Here is a 23848-nt window from a genome sequence, read left to right on the forward strand (position 1 = left end):
AAATTCGTCATCTAACACTCGATGTGGATAGACGAATAACCTACTACCGCTAATTTCGATTTTGTTTTATCTTTTATTCGCAGCTGTCTACCTATCCAAGCTATGGGTAAAACACGTAATAGACCCGAGAAGGATCCAAAGGATGCTAAGCGTCTGAAGCCAAGTGATGGACAGGTAAACGACCGTTTGCTGAGTAACAACCAATACGATGATCTGTCAGTTGATGTTGAAGAGGAACTGCAAAAGAAGGATAAAATGCCCCCTGAAGAGCTTCCCACCGACTCTACGCGTGGATTTCAACACGCTGATCAGCAAAGGACTACAGGCAACAATCCGTTTATGTACTGAAGGCTACAAAATAACTGTTCCGGCTTTGAACTACTACAAAGCAGTGGAATGTTACCTGAAGCAGACAAAAGCGGAATATTTTACACACGATATTGCCGCCAACAAACCTTTGAAGGTTGTACTTCGAGGACTACCCGTCATGATGGAAGCCGAACTAAAGCAGGCACTGTCGGAGGCTGGACAAAAGCCTGTGATGGTGTTTAAAATGAAACGCAATATAATGAGTTGGTTATAGTAAGTTTCGATACTTGCTCACTCAGGCGCAAAACTGCTGATTGGTCCGACTTTCTTCAAGAGAAGAATACCGATATTGCTATTTTAACTGAAACTCATCTTAAACCTGAAATTTCTATATTTATTTCCAATTACAGAATTCACAGGCTCGATCGAACAACTACCAGAGGAGGAGGAGTTGCCATTGCCATTAAACGATCCATTCAGCACAGGCTTCTGCCTGCCTTTAAATTGCAACTTATAGAAGCCATCAGAATTGAGATTACAACGACGATGGGATCCATCATCATCATTGCAGCGTACTGCCCCAAACAAACCAATCTTCGAGATGGTACGTGTGCATCATTGAAGCGAGATCTGGCTATGCTCACTCGACGACAGAACAAATTCATCATTGCTGGGGACCTGAACGCACGGCATGAGCTGGGGCGAAACAAAAGACAAAATCGAAACGGATTCGTACTTGCCGAAGATTACGAAGCTGGACAGTACAACATCCTCGCTCCGGATCAACCAACGCGACTTTCAAGATCCTGAGGTCATTCCATTTCGGATATATTCATCAGAAACATCGCCATAGACAGCTCTCCGGTTGCCTTCAACGAGCTCTCTTCCGACAACTTTCCAGTAATGTTGACGTTGGGATGTTGCTTATATTCTTCCTTTTTCAGCATGCACTCTTATCTCTTTCCGCCTCCTCACTTTCTCCCTCTCCCAAAGCTTCATCACATGTTTACAACTTACTCAATCCAACAATAATCTTTTACTCACGGTACCGGATACTAGCTAACTGCAATGCCCGAATTTAGTACGGCTGTCTCAACGCCGACGGTGTTCGCTCTGTGCACTAGAGGTCCAAACGATGTCCTGGTTTCAAGGCTCAGTACCGAATCAACACAACTTCCAACGTGGTGCAACTATGCAACAAAGGGAACTCGAGGAAATGTGCACACGACTCCACGTGAAACATTGGCGACACTTCAAACTTTTTGTGTAAGGTGTTGACACTTTGGAACAGCCTCAGCATGGTCTCCGATTGATGACACGGATAGTGTCAGAATGACATCAAAATCTCAATGCCTGAAAGCAATGACGCCAGGATCCGATGACCTAATATAACCCTAGAACAATGAACGGTTATCTTTTGCTCGCCTATAGCGACGTGTGGTTTTGTCTCACCCTTTTGGGGTCCGGTGATTAGACCGGCGTCTTTGATTTTTTCTTTCCCGTTCGTTCCTGTGCGTCTCACCGGGGCTTTTTCCGATTAAGGCTATAAAAACTGGGGTTAGCCCTGAGTGTGTCATGATTGACGCTTGCAAGTACCTTGTGTCGGGACACTTTATGCAGCGACGATGACGTTTTCTGTCCCACTGCCGCTGCGAAGAAGCACACGTCCACCGCTAGTGAAAGATGACACCAAAATGCTTTTTTGTTTCTTCTGTCTTCGAGTTCGTGACAGTTGTCCGGAAGATGGTATCTGTTGTTTGCTAAAGTGCGTTCGACAAGGAAGTGGTTCGTTATTTCGCAGTGCTGCCAGTTTGCTTGTTTGTGCATTCTCGAATATTTCATCAATTTTCTTCTAGATTTTAACCATTTTGTTCAGTGCATACATGTCTTCGATACAGCAAAATACTTAAACGTTATAATTGTTAGTCCACACGAAAGATCCGTTGCTGATAGCGTAGCTGAGGTTGACCAATCAGACAGCTTGGTTCCTGAGGAAAGTAGAGTCACTGCGAATGAGCTGATGGCTATAATGACAAAAATTCAAAAATGTGAAGGCCCCCGGTTTCGATAACACATTCAACATTGAGCTGAAACATTTGAGTATTCGCTCATTTGTCTTCTTAGCTAAAATTTTTAACAGGTGCTGGGAGCTTGGTTACTTCCCTTCAAAGTGGAAGTTAGCTAAAGTTATCCCAGTTTTGAAACCGGGGAAAGATCCTTCCTTTTCAAAGAGCTATCGGCCCATCAGCTTACTCTCTGCCCTATCTAAGCTGTTTGAAAAGTCAATACAAATGCGAATTCTTGCGTTCGCAGATGAACAGGATATATTACTGGAAGAACAGTTTGGGTTCCGGAAAGGAAGATCCACCATCCACCAACTCACAAGGGTTAACAACGTCATCCAGAAAAAACAAATAAGTGTCCAAAACGACTGCCATATAAATATTGGATATTGAAAAAGCATTCGAATTGAATTCATATGGCTGTCTATAAACAAATCATCTACCCCGCAATTGAATACGCAGTCCCTGTTTGGCGGGGCTATGCACGAGCGCACAAACTTAGGCTTCAGCGCATTCAAAGTCTTAAAGATGATTTCAAATCTACCCCCTTGTACAAGGACTAGTGAAGTACATGAGATATCCTCACTGGATATACTAGAACAAAAATTCGAACAAAACTGCACGAAATTTGAGGAGAGGTGCACAATCTCTGTAATACAAATAATTCAAAATTTGTACGTATTAGGTTAGGGATAGTTATAAGTAGGTAGATATTTTATTAATAATTAAAATAAATATTATGATTAAACATTAGCGTGTAAAACGTTGATGTATTACACAAAAATAAGATTAATAAACAGATATATATATATATATATATATATATATATATATATATATATATATATATATATATATATATATATATATATATATATATATATATATATATATATATATGTATATATATATATATATATATATATATAGATATGTATGTGTAAACTGTCGAAGCAGACGAACCGCTCAACTCGGGTGCTGGCACATTCCAGCACGACACCTACCTTTAATAAACATATAGCACCACCACTACGGAACCACACTGTGACTACCAACTGAAATAATGCTCGTGGATGGTACACGAATATCGTTCTATCAGTCCGTTAAATCCGTCTCACTCAACCTCAGCAGCTAAGTGAGCAATCGCTATCAGTCGAGGAAACAGAACCACTGTCCACGAACAGAGCACCGCCAACAGTGCCAGGGCACTCTGCCACAGACAACGTACGGAAAGATATACTAAATCACAACTTATAATCTGATACACTGATGATGAATACAAAAAGTATTTGAAATACGTATTAATGATATAACGTTTATTATACATTTTCAAAGTGTTGTTGTGTATAGTGCCAATCAGAAGTAGGATGGCACGAAAACGCGGCGCATCACGCCACGTATAGCACTAATAGCAGCCAGTTAATATATTTTGTAGTGCCAGCAGAATTATCATATAAAAGATAGGGCACATGAGGCTCTACCCCTTTCTAAATGCAGCTGTTCGAGTAGTGATACTTGAAAAGTTTTTGTCGTGAATACGACTTACTTTACTATGGGGTGCCTTTTCCAAATTTACCCTCTGAGAGAGTGATAAGTTTTTGATCGTGAATAACTATTGTTGTATTTAATGAATCAACATAATTCTTGCGACATGCCAACGGAAATATGATCACAATTTTATGATAAAATTTTCAGTTTTGTAATATAGTCTCAAATAATTCAAAATTAAACTTTTCTGAAATGTTTGGTATAAACGAGTATCAAAGAGGATAATTCATAAGGCGCGTTTGCCTTTCTCGTATTTTGAAAGCTCATAGCTCAGTGATCTGTGGAAGGATTTTTATAATCTAACTACCAATAGAATCGAAATTTTACAATTTAAACGTGTATAGCAAAAGAATTGAAGTATTTCAATAGTACACTATTGAAAAACCTGTCTCATTTGACCCATGTCAACACCAGTCAATCAGAACCCGTTCTAAGGAAGAGAACAAAATATCTGCTACTGTACAACAAATCGTCCGAGGAAAATGTTCCGAAAAGTGGTGAATATCGTAGTGAGTTCCTCAATTTGGTCCTTATGAATGCTAAAAACGAATCCCTACAGCATATTGATAGTTTCTTTCAATAAATTATGCAAATCCGAAATGAAATAATCCACATTAAAATTCTGTATGCTGCTAGTTTTATAGCCGTTAGGACCGCCCATCAGTGCAAAAGCTACAAACGAAATCACATAAAAGGAAATCTCTTAACAAAAATTGAATCAGTTTGGATTCTATCGCCACTGCGAGCAGATGTGTTTTGTGTCGTCTACACAGCTAGTTTCGCATTCGACAAGAGCGATTACGTCACAGCTGCCAGTCATTAGCATTGGGGAAAAACAACGGTGAAGAGTATTACACAATATCAGCCGTTCTGATTGCTCTTAAAGTTTTCTAAAGAACTATTAGAATTTGTTGTTCGCAAATCGAAGGTTATTATCCTCAGTTTAGTGCAAATCAAGAACAGTTTGCTTAGATTTGTGCACTTTTCGCTGTGTGAAATTCACAGTAATCGAGATCAAGTGAAGCTCTCTTTGTTTTTGCGAAAAATTTGAAAAGTGGAATGCTTGCATAATTCATACAATTGATATTCGGAAGTGTTAAGGAACATGTTAGTTGTTTTCGTATTCACGACATCCAGTAATGCCTCTGACATTACCCACCCGCCTTTTTTTCTATTGTTATGAACGGCTTTTCTCGGTCTAAAAAGTAAGGCAGACGATTTGTTTTTAAATCTGCCCGACGCTTCGGCGTGTTGATGGCCTTTTTCAAGGGAAAATTAGTCTTGTCGTCTTTTCTCATGAAAAAGGCCATCAAAAACGGCCGAAACGTCGGGCAAACTAAAAAACAAGTCGTCTGCCTTACTTTTTAGACTGAGGAAAGCCGTTCATTACAATAAAATAACCCATAACCAATCGTTAAAGCACTTATACGTTTTTTGAAAAGTTTTTATAAAAAAGTACGGGTGTGTAATGTCAAAGACATAACTGGATGTCGTGAATACGAATAAAACTGACACGATTTCTTTGCACTTTCGAATTCGAATTGATAGTTGATCGATTGTGTGAATTGCGAAACTTTCCCCCTTTTCACTACTAAACTTTTCAACGAGTTTTGACGTCGATTATCTCATTTCAGATTTGCATATTTCATTGAAAGAAACCATTAAGATGCTGTACAGGATTCATTTCTGACTTTTAGAAGGACCAAATTGTGGAGTTCTCTACGATATTTAACACAGTTCGGAACATTTATCTCGAACGATTTTCGCACAGCGAAAAGTGCACGAACCAAATCAAATTATTTGGATTTTCACTAAACTGATGATTTCTACCTTCGAATTTCAAAGAAGTAATCTTAATAGTTCTTTAGATAACATTTAGAGCCATTAGAACGGCTGATTTTATATAATGTTGTCCACTTTTCGTTTTCTTAGTCTCCAGTGCAAACGACCAGTAGCTCTGCTGTCTGACGCAATCGCTTTTGTTTGAGTTGAAACTAGCTTTGCGTACAACCCGCGAGAAATCCGCTCGCAGTGCCAAATGATGCGAAACTGGTTTAATGCATCTCCTCGCCTTGACGACCGGAAGGCAAATGAGAACTACGACCTGAGCGTTTGAGGTTTTTAAACCACGCAGAAGGTGTGCTCTCCGATGCCGCTGTTTGAATGCGTCTTCTCGCCCCGACGTCTACTTTCATCCATTGCACAAGAAGAAATGATCGATTTTCGACCACGGTTTATAACGTTCAGTTGAAGATATGTGCCTGACTCAGGCGCGTACACAGGGGGGGGGGGTTTAGGGGTTCAAACCCCCCTCGAAACAAAAAATTATAACCCATGGGAAACATTGTGATATAAATTGTACATGTGTTGATTTATCACTATGTTCTAAACCCCCCCCCCCCCCCCCCGAAAATTTTCTCTGGCTACGCGCCTGGCCTGACTACCTCAAAATCATCGTCCTTGTGCGCAAAACCCAAGCAAAAGTAAAGAGTTTTCCGCGTTGTTTTAAAATTTTCAGCAAACTTAATTTTTGAGTTGTTTGTGGTTATCTCACACTGTTCAAAATATTATCCTAAATTCCTGATCATATTTTGGATGAAATAGTGAAAGAATTATGTTGCTGCCATAATTAAGTTCTGCCCATTCTTCCATATGGCTAATTTTGAAAAGGCACCCCGTAGTAAAGTAAGTCGTATTCACGACAAAATATGTTGTTGGGTTAAGTACATCAAAAGATATTCGTGGTAAAGTTCTGCCCATTCTTGTACAGGGTAAATTTTGAAAAGGCGCCCCATAGTAAAATAAGTCGTATTCAGAACAAAAGAACCAATTTGAAGAATTCTAGAATTAGGAACTGGACCTGAGCTCAAGAACTAGATTCAGAAATTGGAACAGATTCACAATTCAGTTGGATTTTAGTAGACTACAATTTCGGAACTGAAATCAGTTCCGGAATCTTTTTCCAGAATCCGTTTCTGCACGCAGGCTCTGAATTCTAAACCCATATTCCGGAACTAAGTTCTGAAACTTGAAGAGGATTTCTCGTTTCATAGAGTACAGTAAAATGTCACATAATTTTTTGGGAGTATTATTATGTTTCTAAAAAGAACCGTGCAGAAGAATTTTGGAATAAGGAACTGGACCTGAGTTCAAGAACTAAATTTAGAACTAAGAGCAGACTCAGAGTTCAGTTGCAATTCTAGAACTACAATTTCGAAACTGAAATCAGTTCCGGAATATAGTTCCAGAATCCAGTTTCAGAATGCGAGTGAGAGTTGCTAACTGAGCGTTTGAGGTTTTAACCACGCCGAAGGTGCCCTCTTCGTCGCTGTTGGTTGATGATATCGCTCCCTCGACGACCGGAAAGAAAATGATATCATTCTCACGACGTCTGCTTCCATCCAACACATAAGAAGAAATGATCGATTTTCGATCACGGTTCCCCTTTTATACGCATTCCGATGAAGATGTGTGCCTGACTACCACAAAATCGTCGTCCTTGCGCGAAAAAGCCAAGCAAAAGTAAAGAGTTTTTCGCGTTGTTTGCAAAGTTTTAGAAAACCTCATTTTTGAGTTGTTTGTGGTTATCTCACACTGTTCAAAATATTATCCTAAATTCCTGATCATATTTTTGATAAAATGGTGAAAGAATTATGTTGCTGCCGTTAATACTTGTCGAGATATTCACGATTAAGTTCTGCCCATTCTTCCATATGGCTAATTTTGAAAAGGCACCCCATAGTAAAGTAAGTCGTATTCACGACAAAAGTGAACACAAGAACACATATTCCTTATTGGTGTCAGAAGTGGGATTTCGCGTGTGTATCATAAAGTGGTAATTGGAGGAAATCCATTGTATCACGGAGTACATGCACCGGATGATGTATTTGTTGTAAGTAAATCTATCAATCCATAAGACTAAGCACAGTGTAATGCCAGACACTTGCAACAGTGAGATTGAGCAGCTTCGGAAACAAATTGCCGAACTGCAAAACTTAATTCAGGGATCGGAAGATATTCACCACATTCCCGACCCCATTAAACAACTATCCGAATATTCTGGTAGTAAGAAGGAACTTAATGGTTGGCTACAGGAAGTAGAAAAAGTGAAATGGTGCTTCCAACAACTTCAACGCTCACTACCTAACAGCAATAAGGTTTTTTACCGTCACTGCTAACCTCAATCGGATGAACACATTTTGACAGTTCAGCAGTACTGTTTGTAAACAGAAATTTCTTTTGTTTGTTTATTGACAAATTGGATCAGACCATTTACGGTCCGTATCGCCTAAATATAGTTTTAAAACATTTGTTCACGATTGAATACGGTTCGTTTTTGATATTTATTAAATAAAAGTGACTAGTTGCAAAGTGTAAAGATGATTGTTTTAGATGTGCTCTTCGATTTTTGTTTAAGCTTGTTTGTAAACAGTACCACTGAACTGTCAAGGATGAATACTTGTTCATTTGTGTCGTCACGATAAAAAAACCTAATTATGAATAAACTAAAGGGCGAAGCAAGCGCCATTGTTTGAGCGAATGGTAACCTTGAAAACATCGAACAACTAAAAACATTACAAATTTGCACAATTGATTTCACATCTAAATAGGTGATACAAATAACAAAAAATTTTACAATGACATTAAAGAAATGAACACATTGTTTATCTGATTGTCCTGTTTGAAATCAATTTAAACTTGGATAAAACTGATACTTTTGGTTGTTTAGAAATTTTCATCGGTACCTGTGCCGTGTTCGCGGGAGTAACGTTCAAATTTGATTACGTCGGAATGATATAGTGTTGCAGGACAGGAGTCGTTTGGTTGTTTCGTGCGGTATACCCGATGTCATTCGATCCATTGTCACCGTGAATAGGAATGAAGGGTCTGCTAGCGGTTGAAGTGAAAGCATTTCCAAACGAGGCCGTGGTGTTTGTAGTACCAGCTGGTTAGATGTAATTCGTAGAAATTAGATGTAATTCGAAGTAGTTACAGTAACAGCAGTGGTTGTGGATTGATGTTGATTCTCAGTGATTGCAGGTGTCGTCGTCGGCCGGAGGTGGCAAAAAATTTGGTCTACTTGAGCGGGTGGTTGGGAGTACTGGTGGCAGTATTGAAGAAGTCAGCGGTGGGCATGGAGCGGTACTGGTATTACAGATATTGGTGGTTGCAGTAAATGGTGCGGATGGAGGAATAGTGCCGATGTCTATGGTGCTAGTGGCGATATCTTTTGGCATAAGTTCATTAGCAGCAATAGTAGTTGGAATATCGGTCTCGATAGTTTCTGAAACAAGCGGAACTATAGTGTTTGAAACAGAATCGTTAAATACTGGAACGTCAACTTTGTGGATCTTTTCCGATTGCGCAAGGGAGGTTCGGTCTGTGTTACCTATATGAGGTCGCTTGTTGTTGTCGTCGAGTATCGATTCAAAAAGGTTGGTCAGATTGAGTTGTAGATCGTCAACACGTTCAAGAAACGGAGCGCTATCGTTGATGGAACGTTCGGAACCAACTTGATCACGCAGCGCAAAACGGTGATTGTAAGAGGGTCATGCATAAGAATTAGTATACATGCGACAAAAAGCTTGCACAGTATCCGTTAGGGTACTAATCAACTTCAATGCAGAAGTAATACGTGGAAGTATCAGCTGCATAGTTTCATCTGCATTCCTCATTGACGATTCCCGGTATTGGGAACATAACCAATAAACTCCAGGAGAATCACGAATGGTTTTAACGAGTGAGTTGTTTACATCGACGCACTTCACGTAAAAGCTTTTGCAACAGTAACGGCAACCTACTTTGGCGTCTCGCGAACCAGAAGAACCAGAACAAATACTAGCATCACATTTGCTTCAAGACATTTTAATGAGCGGCAATCAGATGTCAAATGCGTGAGTGATTTGAGTTATGAGTGGCAAGCGGCAAGAAAACCGACTGCTGAACCCAGGCCCGGAGACCCGACTCAGCTCGACGAACTGTTTGTGTGTGTGTGTGTGTGACAAAAATTGACTCTCACTTTTCTCGGAGGCGGCAGAATCGATTTTCGCAAACTTAGATTCAAATGAATGGTATTATGGTCCCAGAAAACGTTCCTGAATTTCAGTTGGATCCGATGTCCGGTTCCGGAATTACAGAGTGATATGCACAAAAAAGATGAAAATAATGTCACTCACTTTTCTCGGAGATGACTGAATCGATTTTCACAAACTTAGATTCAATGAAAAATTTCATGGTGTAATATAAAGCTCTGTGATTTTATTTGGATCCAAAGTCCAGTTCTGGTATTACAGGGTGATATGCATAAAAAATGTGATACTAATGCACCAGGAATGTGAAAATAATGTCACTCATTTTTCTCTGGAATTGCTGAACAAAATTTAACAAACTCATATTTAAATGAAAGGTCCTATGGTCCCATAAAAAGTTTTTGATATTCATTTGGATCCGACTCCAGTTCCGGAATTACAGGGTGTTATGCATTGAAAATGTGAAAATAATGTCACTCGCTTTTCTCGGAAATGGAAGGTCTTAGGCTGCCATATGTATATCCCCATTTTCATTCGGATCAAACCCCTGGCTCCGGGATTAGGGAGTTTTGTAGAAAAATGTCAATTTCATGAATACTTTGTTCATAAGTTTCCTCTCTATATTGGCTAACGATTTTCTCAAGTTTGCTGACCATGAGTGTATGTATCCAAATAAACCATTAATAGTCCCATAAATAACTTGCTGAATTTTATCCAAGTCTGACTACGAATTCAAATACTCATAGCGAATCATAAAAAAAATGTACTACAGAAATCTTCAAAACTCTTTTCTAAACTTATTATGTGCTGTGATATATAGGAGAAAATGAATAACAATCATTACGCCACTATGTGGAATAAAATAGGCTTTCTCAATGAGCATCGCTTACCTTTTGCTCTCGATTTTGTCAATAGTTTCAGTACAATATTATCATATGCGATCTTTTCTGCCACACCAGAATCTTTAACTAGCTTTTCTTTAATTGCGATACATATACCATTCTTGGAAAATAACTCATCCAGTTCTTCAAAAGCCTGCAGGAAATAGTTTTTAAATGAAATAAAACTTGATCAATGTATAAATGTAGTACCTTAATGCCGTAATTACTTTCTTCATAAATAATTGAAATGTAACTCCAACCTAGCTTGCGTACAATTTCCACTATTGCCTTTACTTGATAGTGATCTGATGGAATCGTTCGCGAAAAATACTCGAATCTTTGTTTATTACTCAGTTCCGGACTAGTCGAAAAGTATGACACCTGTTTGCATATAAAGAATAAGATGATCAATAATTGAAAACTGTTAGCAATAATGATACAATTAGAACAAATTTTGTTTAGTAACTCTTACGCAGGTTTCGCATTTTCAACGGAGAATTCTATGCATCAAAACATGTGGTTAAGATATACGTGTATCATTGACCTACATGCCTTTCTCTACAGGAAGGTTTACAGAAAAAACTGACTACCGATCGGAGCTCCGGAGAACACTAGTTTTATTGTGCATGCAGAAAAAAATCGGAAGCGACGTCTCTCTCACAAACACATTTCTTTCTTTATGCTTATGACAGACATGTGATATCAGAATCATAGTACACCATGAAATCACATGTCTGTCACCCTGAATCACGGTGGTATCACGCGAGCATCATGATACAACGATGATTTGCATACTACGGTCATTTATCGTTGTACTGTGTAAAAAGACATAACTTTTTACTGCTATCGGCGCCTTTGGTGAGCGACGGTGAACTCGTGAGACAATATTTCCTTCTTCTGAGCATCAAATAATAAACAACCTTCCTTTTGTTTTAAAAAAATCTCGGTAAAATGCTAACAAGCAGCATAAAACTTATATACTTCAACAACGTTGTAGCATGTTTTCAACAAAAAACGTGTTTAATCCAGTCAGATGAAACCTTTTTTATCAATCCGCATGTGTTTTTCGCATAAATATATTTTTAGGGCATGTTCAGGAGTGTTTTAGTTCTAGATGCATAATTTATGTCAGTTACAAAATATAAATCTGGATTTTATAACAAGAAAAACTATATACCATATAACCATACAGAACCAGCTGCTGAATTTGCTCTTAAGCGGCAATTTGAGATTATAATCACTCATTACTCTGTAATGTTGAAACTGCAAATCGGATCGAATTTGAATCTAAAAGTGTGACAATCGATTGAACATTCCATGATATGTCGAAGAAGGTTCCACTTTAACGTTTACGGTTTTTAAAGCACTTCCAGAGCCGGCATTCAGGAACCAGCATAACCCAAAACCGATTCGTATGAAAAAAATATGACGAATAAATTGTAATAGTTTCGAGTCCAATTTTGAAGCTTTTTGGAATTATCATCTTCTATATCGATATGAATTTTAAAAACTTATCACTCTGTGATTCCAGAATCGGATAAAATTCAATAATTATGTATGGGACCATTATTTCTTTAATTTGAATTTTTGTTTTTGAAATTCGATTTGGCCTTCTTTTAAGAAAACGATTGAGCTTTGAGGAACGATTCGATACTGGAACCAGGATTCAAAAGTCGGTTTAACCGAAATCAATTAAATTCACCTGAGGAGCTGTATAGTTCACATTTGCATCAAAATGTTTGAAAACCGGTGAAGACATCTTTGAGAAATTGTGCGAGTTAAATTTTTGGGGCCTTCCAAATCGAAAATTTAATACCGCGAAAACAGAAATGAGTTTATTTGGTTGTCGACTATTCAAATCAGCACACCCGATAAACCTCATTAATTTATGTGAAATAGACATTTTCATACTAATCACCGTGTATCCCCTAAACCGGAAGTTGGATCTGACTGAAAAGCAAGATGTTTTATAGGATCTTAAAACGTTTCATTTGAATCTTAGATCGGTTCAGCCATCTACGATAAAAATGAGTTACACAATTTTAATTTCGTTTCACATATCATCCTGTAGTTCCGGAAAGAGAAGTTGGATCCAAACGTAACTCAGGCACATTGTTTGGGAACATACGCCTTTTCATATGAACCTGAGTTTGTAAAAAACGGTTGAGTAATCTCCGTGAAAATTGAATGTAAATATTTTTCACGCCCGCATTTGCTGATCTCGACGAACTGATTCGAATGGTATATGGATGTAATGTTCTTTAAGCATTTATTGCAGTAAGTAGTTTAAATCAATATAATTATGGAATTGTTTTCAACTCGAAAATTCTGCTATCATCTGGTTTACATATGAGCAATTCCAGAAATGCTTAGCAGTTCATCAGACTCGACCTTCTCCGACTTGGATGAAACTTTGCACATGGCTTCAGTATGGCAAACCATATGTTTTGAACCGATTGAGAGGTCAATCCGACTCACGACTGATTTCTTAAAAAGGCGCACGTATTTTTGCATTTCACCAAAATTGCCTTTTTCAAATAGTTGTAACACGGAAACCGTTAATTGTACAAAAATGGCGTCCAGGAAGAAGTTGTAGAAAATCGATTGGGCAGTCTAAAAAAATATACACTGAAAAAAAATTCATTTTTTTTCTTAATGATTTCAAAATGAAAAAAAAAATATCAGGATTTTGATTTTTTTTTAATAACTTTAATTTTAAAGCTCTTAGTAAAACCTACAGATTGATGGCTATTCCATCCGTGCCTTTTGAAAAATGAAGAAGTTACAGCTAAAACAATTTATAGATATATTTCAATTTCAAGTTCTCGTTGAAAGATAATCATTTAAACAGTAGAATATTATTCACAGGTTGAAGGCAATAAATTTGTTCATGACATCTTTTCTTCTAAAAGTAGCTGTTCTTGAGATACTTTATGATTTAATTATAACCCCATGTTTTATATATCCATGAATTGTTTATTTGCTTGCTATATCTACAATTATTACATGTACACGAATAATTTTTAATTATAATCTAGGTTTTTTTATGTATATTTTTAGAGTCCCCTATTGATTCTATACAACTTCTTCCTGGACGCCATTTTTGTACGATGAACGGTTTCCGAATTACAAAGCGACCCGTAAACTGTTTTAGCTGTAACTTCTTCAGTTTTCAAAAGGCACGGATGGGATAGTCATCAATCTGTAGGTTTTAGTAACAGCTTTAAAATAAGATATATAAAAAAAATAGTTAAAACCATGCTCTATTTATATTTAACTTTTTCGGACTATTTTGTAATTATTGAGAAAAAAATCAAAAATTTTTTCAGTGTATATTTTTTAAGAGTGCCCTATTGAATCCCTACAACTTCTTCCTGGACGACTTTTTTGTACGATGAACGGTTTCCGAATTACAACGAGACCCGTAAACTGTTTTAGCTGTAACTTCTTCATTGTTCAAAAGGCACGGATGGGATAGCCATCAATCTGCAGGTTTTAATAAAAGCTTTAAAATAAAAATTATAAAAAAAATTTAAAACCATGCTTTTTTTTTATTTAACTTTTTCGGATTATTTTGTAATTATTGAGAAAATAAATCAAAATTTTTCAGTGTATATTTTTTTAGAGTGCCCAATCAATACCCTACAATTGCTTTCTGAACGCCATTTTTGTACAATTAACGGGTTCCGAGTTACAACGACTTGAAAAAGGCAGTTTTGGTGAAATGCAAAAATACATACGCCCTTTCAAGAAATCAGTCGTGATTTGGATTGACTTCTCAATCAAAACTTATGGTTTGCCATACTGAAGCCATGTGCATAGTTTCATCCAAATCGGAGAATGTCGATTCTGATTTTGCGACTTTTTCATCTACTCATTCCTGAAATTGTTCATATGTCATATTCGAACGATTATGTTGCCAAAACCGAACCGTGCTAAAATCGGTCCGAGGTAAAATGTCATGAAAAAGGATGCTGTACACAGTCTTTTTGGTACTTAGAAACAATTGTATGTAACAGTATAAATAAGTACGGGTGTGTAATGTCAGAGACATAACTGGATGTCGTGAATACGAATATGACACGCTTTATTTATGCTTCCGAATTCGAACTGGTAGTTTTGTTTGAATTGTGCAACTTTTCCCTCTTTCATTACTAGAAATTTAAACGATGCGCCTAGACTAAATTACAGATTAGTTACATTGAACATTCTAAAACGCAATTAAATATTATGAAATAAGCAGTATAGTTCTTTATAATAAAAATGGTGGCTCTGAAAAGAACTTTTTATGAAAGCGTTCGTGATGAAGAGTGACGAGTTGAGTTAGTTCAGCACGCAGACTCTGAATTCTAAACCCATATTCCGAAACTAAGCTCTGAAACTTGAAGACCGCCATGACTACCAGAATGGGTTGTATAGAGTACGGTAAAGTAAATTTCCGCATAATTCTTTAGGGGTATTAATATGGTTCTAAAAAGAACCGAATAGAAGAAGTCTGGAATAAAGAACTGGACCCTGAGTTCAAGAACTAAATTTAGAACCAATAACAGACTCAGAATCCAGTTTGAATTCTAGAACTGCAATTTCGAAACTGAAAGTAGTTCCGGAATACAGTTCCAGAATCCAGTTTCAGCACGCAGGCTCTGAATACTAAACCTATATTGCGGAACTAATATCTGAAATTTGAACTTCTCGTTACGACTACCGAAAAGCAAATGAGAGTTGCGACCTGAGCGTTTGAGGCTTTAGCCACGCACAAGGTGCACTCTCCGTCGCTGCTGGTTGAAGGTTTAACTCCCACTACGTCTGCTACCATCGAACGCACGAAAAGAAATGATCGATTTTCACCACGGTTCCCCTTTTATATGCATTCAGATGAAGATATGTGCCTGACTACCTCAAAATCGTCGTCCTTGCGCGGAAAATCCAAACGAAAGTAAAGAGTTTTCCGCATTATTTTCAAATTTTTAGAAAACTTAATTTTTGAATTGTTTGTGGTTATCTCACATTGTTCAAAATATTATCCTAAAGTCCTGATCATATTTTTGATGAAATGGTGAAAGAATTATGTTGCTACCATTAATACAAGTCGAGATATTCACGATTAAGTTCTGCCCATTCTTCCATATAGCTAATTTTGAAAAGGCACCCCATAGTAAAGTAAGTCGTATTCACGACAAAATCATGTTTCACGTTGCTCCCAAGCATAGTGTGGCGTTTCGAACCGGTTGAATAAAGATCAGATACGTTTTTACTATTAAAGACTGTAATATTTATTCTCTCTTGCTTAGCTCCGCGCACGCGGTAATTCACTCTTTTTGACAACTGTCGCTACCTACGTTTCAGGGTGGTATGCAACTCGTTCGCATCCCACAGAGCCCCCCCAGTTACACAAGAAATCTGATACGGTGTCCGCTTGGTGTAACTTTTGTTTTACAATCGTCCGGAGGATAATCCTTCAAATCAGCGTTGCATGTGAAGGCAGGCTTTAATCGATCAATGGATATTCGTTGGGTTTTTCCGGAAATCAACAAGTCCATGAATTTATTATCACGCTTCACCACCTGATACGGACCTTCGTATGGGTGTTGAAGGGGTCTTTTCACCGAATCTACTCTGACAAACACGTGAGTACAAGAATTTAACTCTGCTGCGACGAATACTTTCGAATGACCATGTCGGCTTGGTTTGGGTGGCTTCACCTTTTCGAACGTGCGATGCAACTGTTTACAAAAATCCGTCCGATCAACTGTGGAGGTAGGAGAATCGAAGAATTCACCAGGAATACGCAAACTTTGACCGTATACCAAATCTGCCGCCGAACACTTTAAGTCTTGCCGAAATGCAACCCGTAGTCCAAGCATGATCATCGGTAATTCGACGTACCAATTCTTTGGGTTCACGCACATAATTGAGGCTTTCAGAGTCCTGTGGAACCTTTCGACAATTCCGTTAGCTTGCGGGTGGTACGCAGTTGTCCTGATGTGGTGAACGCCGAGCATTTTAGTTAACTCGTGGAACAGTTCCGATTCGAACTGGCGACCTTGGTCTGTTGTTATGATTTCTGGAACGCCAAATCTTGCGATCCAATGTGAATACAACGCATGTGCTGTAGTGTTTGCTGTGATGTCCATCAGTGGAACAACCTCCGGCCAGCGAGTAAACCGATCAATCATCGTGAGAAGATACCGATGCTCTTGCGACGGAGGAAGTGGTCCAACAATATCAATATGAACATGTTGAAACCGAGCCTTTGGAAGATCGAACTTTCCCAGAGGGGACGTAGTGTGGCGTTGTACCTTCGAACGCTGACATGACGCAATGCTTGACGAAGCTGTTGATATCGGAGTTCATGGAAGGCCACACGAAGCGTTGCGTTATCAAGTTCCTGGTTGCTCGTGTTCCGGGATGTGCTATCCCATGGAAATGGGTCATAACATCCATGCGATGAGGTTTTGGTACAAATGGACGAAGCCGACCTGTCGAAATGTCGCAATATATTTGATTACTGCGGTCGGGTAAGGATTTTTGTTCGAATTTCAAAGATGTGTTGGTGGATTTCATTAAAGCATATAATTCCGTATCGTTTTTCTGGTCACGACTAATTGCTCCGAAATCAACAGACGTTGGAGCAAGTATACTGTCAACACGCGATAGCGCGTCGGCGGTGATATTATCTCTACCACTGATGTGCCTGATGTCCGTTGTGAATTGGGATATGAATTGTAAATATCGCTCCTCGTGTGGCAAACGTGAGCAGGATTCGGTTGCCAAAGCAAAAGTTAATGGACGATGATCCGTGAAAATAGTAAAGTTCCGTCCTTCAAGGAAATGTCGGAAATACTTTACAGCCATTTTCATAGCGGTCAGTTAACGGCCAAATGTGGAGTAATTGCACTGAGATTTGGAAAACTTCTCGGAATAAAATCCCAATGGCTCCCAATTTTTGTTGTTGAGCTGTTGCAAAACTGCCCCTGCAGCTGTATTGGAAGCATCGATCATAAGGCTGAGTCGTTTGGCTGAATCGGGGTAATGAAGAAGCGTGGATTCTGCCAGCGAACGTTTGCAATTTTCAAAACTTGAACGAGCAGCCTCGGTCCAGTTCAGTTTCCGAGAATCGTTTTTTTTGTTGTCCGGAATCAGCTTCCGAAGCTCCGTTTGTGTATCCGTTGCGTGTGGAATGAACCGCTTGTACCCATTTACCAACGCCAAAAAACGCCGCAAATCTTTTACGCACGTAGGTAGCTCGTAATTTGTAATGGCTTGTACCCGTGCGGGAAGAGGACGCACTCCATCACCGCTGATGAGGTAGCCGAGGAATTCAACTTCGTTGCGTTCGAAAGTGCTTTTTGCGACATTGATCACCAATCCATGTTGATGCAACCTTTCGAAAACGATTCGCAAATGTTTACTATGCTCTGACGGAGAAGATGATGCTATGCAGATGTCATCTATAAAGACCACCACAAAATCCAAGTCTCCGAAAATTTTGTTCATGTACCGCTGGAATGTTTGACTGGCATTGCACAAGCCAAATTGCATTCGCGTGAACTCGAATAACCCAAACGGGGTTATTACGGCCGTTTTGGGAATGTCGTCTTCTTCCACGGGAATTTGGTGATAAGCCCTTTCTAAGTCTATAGTGGAGAAGATGGATTTACCGTGGAAAGAGTGCAGTAGATCGTGAATATGAGGAACTGGATATCGATCTGGAACAGTGACTTGGTTCAAGCGGCGGTAGTCACCAACGAACCTCCATTGGCCGTTTTTCTTCAGCACACAATGCAGCGGACTTGCCCAGCTCGGAATTCTTCTTTAGCTGCTTTCACTTTTTCGGGATGCATCCGTCGTGCTTTCGATGCTGCTGGAGGACCTCGCGTAACGATGTGGTGGGTGACATCTTTTTGGATTTCTGACTGCATCGTAGACGGTAGAGTTATTTCTCGGAATTCGGATAAAAGATCCCGATACGGATGATCCGAGTTGACAGTAGTCACGTTGTACAAGTCCGGTGATGTCATATTTCCGGAAGAGCATAAACCGGTTCGCCCATCTACCAAACGCTGATGTTTCAGATCCACCAAAATGCCGAAGTGGGCAATGAAATCGGCTCCAATGATCGGCATTGTTACATCCGCAATGATAAAATTCCACAAAAATCGACGTCTGAGTCCAAGATCCGTGTTGAGGAATTTGGTTCCGTAAGTTGTGATTTTGGTTCCATTTGCAGCGTGCAAAGAATGTGCAGCGAGCGTTCCATTCTTTTCTTGTCTAGTTGCCGGTAGAATGGACACATCAGATCCGGTGTCGATAAGAAACCGGTAGTTTGTGGTGCGATCGTAAATAACTAAACGGCGGCCATCGTGGACTCCCCCAACCTCCGCCGAGACCGGTTGGGATGAAGCTAGTTTTTTGAACTGAACGAGCATGGCTGTCGACACTGACGTGCATTAGTGCCGTATTTTCGATGATACCAACAAATTTCATTATGTGATTGTCTGCTTGCCAGAAACCGATTCCTTGAGGTAGATCTACTTCGCGAGCGGCAAGAGATGATGGAACGAATGCTTGATGGTAATCGTTGGATAAACAGCATCTTCAGTAAACTGTCGTCTACTCCTAGACCGGTAGATAACTCCTGCATTTTTGATAGCAGATGCGTCGGCCGTAAGTCTCCCAGATCATGCGACCCGAGTAGGCGTTCCAAACGATTTTCTGGAGACAAAGCGAATCGGTCGATTAAACGTTTCTTCACAGTATCGTACTTATTTGTCACCGGAGGAGCTGTGACCAGATCCGCGATGTGGCAAATTACCGACTGGTCAACTTTAGCCACAATGTGATGAAATTTCGTTTCATCGGACGTAACTCTTGCTAAAGTGAATTGTGATTCGGCTTGCGCAAACCACATGACCGGATCTGTTTTCCAAAAGTCCGGAAGTTTAACACTAACCACAGCAGCAAGCGCAGCGGCTTGAGGTTGGCCGTCGTTGTCGTTCATATTTGAGGTTAGATTTTTTTTCGTCTACCTTCGGAAGGTGATTTTCGAGCCAGGAACGGGTTCTTAAACCGAACTCAATGTTTCGCGACGTCGCGGGTCACCAATGTGGCGTTTCGAACCGGTTGAATAAAGATCAGATACGTTTTTACTATTAAAGACTGTAATATTTATTCTCTCTTGCTTAGCTCCGCACACGCGGTAATTCACTCTTTTTGACAACTGTCGCTACCTACGTTTCAGGGTGGTATGCAACTCGTTCGCATCCCACAATAGCTTTGTCATACAATGCTCAAATCTCCTATAGCTGGAATAGGAGGAAAAGTCGCTTACACAAAAATATCGATATCTCCGTTAAAATTGGATGGATTTTAACAATCTATGACTTGTTGGATAGCTATTACCATGCAGATTCTATGTTTGGAAACATATTCTGTTTTCAAGGTCAAGTGTGACAGATACACCCAAACCTCCGTTTACGTAAACTTTTTATATGTTACCTCTTTTTACGTAACTCTTTTTACGACAAAAATCCCAAATAACGTAATCTTTTTTTACGTTGAAAATACTTCGTAAAAAGAGGTTTTCGCATCCAATGAAAATTATTTCCGGCTCATTTATATTCCATGGAAATTAGTACAATATGGGTATTTTCGGAACCGGGTTGATGAGTAGATGTCGGAAAATGATGTTCAAGGTGGTTCTGAATTCCAAGATGGCGACTTCTGGTTTATTGATAGTCCTTGAAAACCCTTACAATCTGGGTATTTTCGGAACGGGTTTTATGAGTAGATGTCGGAAAATGATGTTTAAGGTGGATCTGAATTCCAAGATGGCGACTTCCGGTTTATTGCTATTCCTTGAAAACAATATGGGTATTTTCGGAACGGGTTTGATGAATAGATGTCGGAAAACGATGTTTGAGGTGATTCTGGATACCAAGATGGCGACTTCCGGTTTATTGATAGTCCTTGAAAACCCTTACAATATGGGTATTTTCGGAACGGGTTTGATGAGTAGATGTCGGAAAATGATGTTTGAGGTGGTTCTGGATACCACGATGGCGACTTCCGGTTTATTAAAGTCCTTGAAAACCCTTACAATATAAGTATTTTTGAAACGGGTTTGATGAGTAGATGGCGGAAAACGATGTTTGAGGTGGTTCTGGATACCACGATGGCGACTTCCGGTTTATTGATAGTCCTTGGAAACCCTTACAATATGGGTATTTTCGGAACGGGTTTGATGAGTAGATGTCGGAAAATGATGTTTGAGGTGGTTCTGGATACAACGATGGCGACTTCCGGTTTGTTATAGTCCTTGAAAACCCTTACAATATGAGTATTTTTGGAACGGGTTTGATGAGTAGATGGCGGAAAACGATGTTTGAGGTGGTTCTGGATACCACGATGGCGACTTCCGGTTTATTGATAGTCCTTGGAAACCCTTACAATATGGGTATTTTCGGAACGGGTTTGATGAGTAGATGTCGGAAAATGATGTTTAAGGTGGTTCTGAATTCCAAGATGGCGACTTCCGGTTTATTAATATTCCATGAAAACCCTCACAATATGGGTATTTTCGGAACGGGTTTGATGAGTAGATGTCGGAAAACGATGTTTGAGGTGATTCTGGATACCAAGATGGTGACTTCCGGTTTGTTGATAGTTCTTGAAAACCCTTACAATCTTGGTATTTTCGGAACGGGTTTGAAGAGTAGATGTCGGAAAATGATGTTTGAGGTGGTTCTGGATACCACGATGGCGACTTCCGGTTTATTATAGTCCTTGAAAACCCTTACAATATGAGTATTTTTGGAACGGGTTTGATGAGTAGATGGCGGAAAACGTTGTTTGAGGTGGTTCTGGATACCACGATGGCAACTTCCGGTTTATTGATAGTCCTTGGAGACTCTTACAATATGGGTGTTTTCGGAACGGGTTTGATGAGTAGATGTCGGAAAATGATGTTCAAGGTGGTTCTGAATTCCAAGATGGCGACTTCCGGTTTATTGATATTCCTTGAAAACCCTTACAATATGGGTATTTTTGAAACGGGTTTGATGAGTAGATGTCGGAAAACGATGTTTTAGGTGATTCTGGATACCAAGATGGCGACTTCCGGTTTGTTGATAGTCCTTGAAAACCCTTACAATATGGGTATTTTCGGAACGGGTTTGATGAATAGATGTCGGAAAATGATGTTTAAGGTGGTTCTAAATTCCAAGATGGCGACTTCCGGTTTATTGATATTCCTTGAAAACCCTTACAATATGAGTATTTTCGGAACGGGTTTGATGAGTAGATGTCGCAAAATGACATTTGAGGTGGTTCTAAATTCCAAGGTGGCGACTTCCGGTTTATAGATATTCCTTAAAAACTGAAAACAACCGGAAGTCGCCATCTTGGAATTCCGAGTCACCTCAAACATCGATTTCCGACATCTACTCATCGATCCCGTTTAGAAAATACCCATATTGTAAAGGTTTTCAAGGAATATTAATAAACCGGAAGTCACTATCTTGGAATTCAGAACCACCTCAAACATAGTTTTCCGACATCTACTCATGAATCCCGTTCCGAAAATACCCATATTGTAAGGGTTTTCAAGGAATAGCAATAAACCGGAAGTCGCCATTTTGGAATTCAGAACCACCTTAAACATAGTTTTCCGACATTTACTTATCAATCCCGATCCGAAAATATCCATATTGTAAGGGTTTTCAAGGAATACCAATAAACCGGAAGACGCCATCTTGGAGTTCAGAACCACCTCAAACATCGTTTTCCGACATCTACTCATCAACCCCGTTCCGAAAATACCCATATTGTAAGGGTTTTCAAGGAATATTAATAAACCGGAAGTCGCCATCTTGGAAATTGATGCTGCTTAGAACATCCTTTTTCTGTTAATACTCATATTTTTCGTTCCATAACTATCCAATATATTATACATATCTAATAATACATATACATAAGGAAAACTTTTTTTACGTCGAAAATTCCGAATAACGTAAACTTTTTTTACGTCGAAAATTCCAAATAGCGTAAACATCTATACCTATTTTTTATATATATAAAAAAAGGTTAAAACAGTAAAACCAAGAAATGCTCATGAATTTGGTGAAGTTTTAATGTATCCGTAGGGAAACAACATGTTCATATTTGTACATAAAATCAACACTATTGAGTAATTGTTTCCTATACAATAACAAGTAATTTTATTGTAGAAATGGATTTAAAACATAATGACTCATACCTATTTGAATTTGTGGGTAAATTGAAGCAGAACACGTACGAAGTAACATATTCAATTTAATAAGTACTTGTCGTAGTTTTCAGTGTTACTTCATAAGTATAGCATAAGAACTTTATACTCCTGAACAGGCCCGTACCCAGGATTTCGTTTCGGGAGGGGCCCAAAGATAAAAAATAATGTTAATGAAGATTGCTTTGTACCTAATTCTCGGTGTGCTTTTTACGGGTGTTTTTAACAGACACTTTAAACTTTTCCACTGAAACTGTTATTGTGCTACATTTCTTTACGTTCACTGTCTTGTTATTTCTGCAACACATGTCTCAGACCTTCTAAATAATTATATATCTGTTTTTGATTTAGGGAGGGGCCCGGGCCCCTCGGGCCCCCCCTCTGGGTACGTGACTGCTCCTGAAAATCCTACTAAAAACAATTATGAGATTATATTCCAGCCTAGTAGACAATTTTTCATAAGACTCTTGAAGAAAAATGAAACATCAAATCTATGCGAAATCTATTTCGGAATGATCTAAATTCTAGAAGGTTCTAAAATCAGATTTAGGATAAACATAATTCTTTTTATGAAAATTTCGTAATTAATAAACTGTTACGTTGACATTTTTCTGGAATATGTGTGAGATATGCCGTTTTTGATGGTTACATGATGTTCACTGTAGGTTTTATTAACAGCTTTAAAAAAATTATCAAAAAAAAGGTGGGTGGGTAATGTCAGAGACATAACTGGATGTCGTGAATACGAAAAAA

The 23848-nt window shown here is 39.0% G+C and overlaps 1 protein-coding gene across 3 annotated transcripts in view; it reads right to left on the minus strand.

Annotated features, from left to right (window-relative positions):
* The window catches only part of LOC131436715 (metabotropic glutamate receptor 8-like), a 498361-nt gene that overhangs the window by 331262 nt on the left and 143251 nt on the right, over nt 1–23848 (minus strand). For all 3 annotated transcript variants that reach the window (XM_058605585.1, XM_058605584.1, XM_058605586.1), the window contains exons 3-4: nt 11041–11211; nt 10840–10984 (exon numbers count right to left, since the gene is read on the minus strand). In XM_058605585.1, coding sequence (XP_058461568.1) covers nt 10840–10984; nt 11041–11211 — 316 coding nt within the window. The remainder of the gene's footprint in view (nt 1–10839; nt 10985–11040; nt 11212–23848) is intronic.

Source organism: Malaya genurostris, chromosome 3, assembly GCF_030247185.1.
Source record: "Malaya genurostris strain Urasoe2022 chromosome 3, Malgen_1.1, whole genome shotgun sequence".
In the NCBI taxonomy this organism is placed as follows: Eukaryota; Metazoa; Arthropoda; class Insecta; order Diptera; family Culicidae; genus Malaya; species Malaya genurostris.